Genomic DNA, 1,156 nt, shown 5'->3' on the forward strand with positions numbered 1-1,156 from the left:
ACAACTGTATTATTATAAAAAATTGCTGTTCCGTTTCTACATTTAATTATATTACATTTTAATGCAGAGCTGTAAAGGCTGTAAAAGCTGAAAAAAGCGCTTCAGGGGAATATAGCCCGCCCGTTCAATTATTTGAACAAACGACAAAAGACTCAGGCGATGATGTGGATGCCGTAGAACTTCAAAATCTAGAGTGGTCCGCTACACCTGAAGAACCATTCGACCTAGACGAAATTGAAAAGTAATTACTCGTTTTGCTTATATCATTCAATGTAATAATGGCATTTTACTAGAAAAATTTACAATTATTATTATTTAGAAAAATTGCTTTTCCGTTTCTACATTTTATCATATTTTGATGCAGATTTATTGAAGGCATTTTATACGTTTCCGAAGAACATAGCCCGCCCGTTCCATCACCTGAACAAACGACAAAAAACCCAGACGCAGTTGATACGTAATTACTTGATTTTTACTTATAATAACTTATAACGTAAAATATAATAACATCTTACTATTTAAATATTTTGTCTTTTCTGCACAAGAATAATTAACAGTGTTAATCTCTTAAATAATTCCATTTTTAATAACATCACATTTCAATGCAGTTCTAAAACTTCAAGTTCAAAGGATTATGATGTGGATATCTTTGTAGAACTTCAAACTTCAGAGCGGTCTGTTACAAATGAACAACAATTAGAAAACTTGGACAAAATTGATAGGTAATTACTCGTTTTGGTTATATCATTTAATGTAATGGCATTTTACTAGAAAAATTTACAATTTTTATTATTTTATAAAATTGCTTTACCATTTCTACATTTAATCATATTACATTTTAATGCAGAATAATACAAAGAATTTCAAGCGTTATCAAAGAAAATAGCCCGTCCGTTCCATCACCTCAACCAGGTTTTTCAACTGCAGAGGAATATGATATGAATCCCTCTGAACGTGAGAACGATGATAGAACTAGAAGTGAAGAACAACCTGACTCGCAAGTTCTATCATCTGAACAAACGACAAGAAACCCAGGCGCAGTTGATACGTAATTACTTGTTTTTTACTTATAGTGACATAACGTAGAATATAATAACATCTTACTATTTAAATATTTTGACCTTTCTGCACAAGAATAATTTACAATGTTAATATC

The 1,156-nt window shown here is 30.9% G+C and overlaps 1 protein-coding gene across 1 annotated transcript in view; it reads left to right on the plus strand.

Annotated features, from left to right (window-relative positions):
* The window catches only part of LOC112463077, a 1,935-nt gene extending 833 nt beyond the window's left edge, over positions 1–1,102 (plus strand). Inside the window, exons 2-5 of the mRNA XM_025029253.1 lie at positions 68–241; positions 365–457; positions 609–722; positions 848–1,102. Coding sequence (XP_024885021.1) covers positions 68–241; positions 365–457; positions 609–722; positions 848–1,052 — 586 coding nt within the window. The 3' untranslated portion in view covers positions 1,053–1,102. The remainder of the gene's footprint in view (positions 1–67; positions 242–364; positions 458–608; positions 723–847) is intronic.
* The last annotated feature ends 54 nt before the right edge of the window (positions 1,103–1,156 follow it).

Source organism: Temnothorax curvispinosus, unplaced genomic scaffold (assembly GCF_003070985.1).
Source record: "Temnothorax curvispinosus isolate PA1 unplaced genomic scaffold, ASM307098v1 QBEX01013013.1, whole genome shotgun sequence".
NCBI classification, from domain to species: domain Eukaryota; kingdom Metazoa; phylum Arthropoda; class Insecta; order Hymenoptera; family Formicidae; genus Temnothorax; species Temnothorax curvispinosus.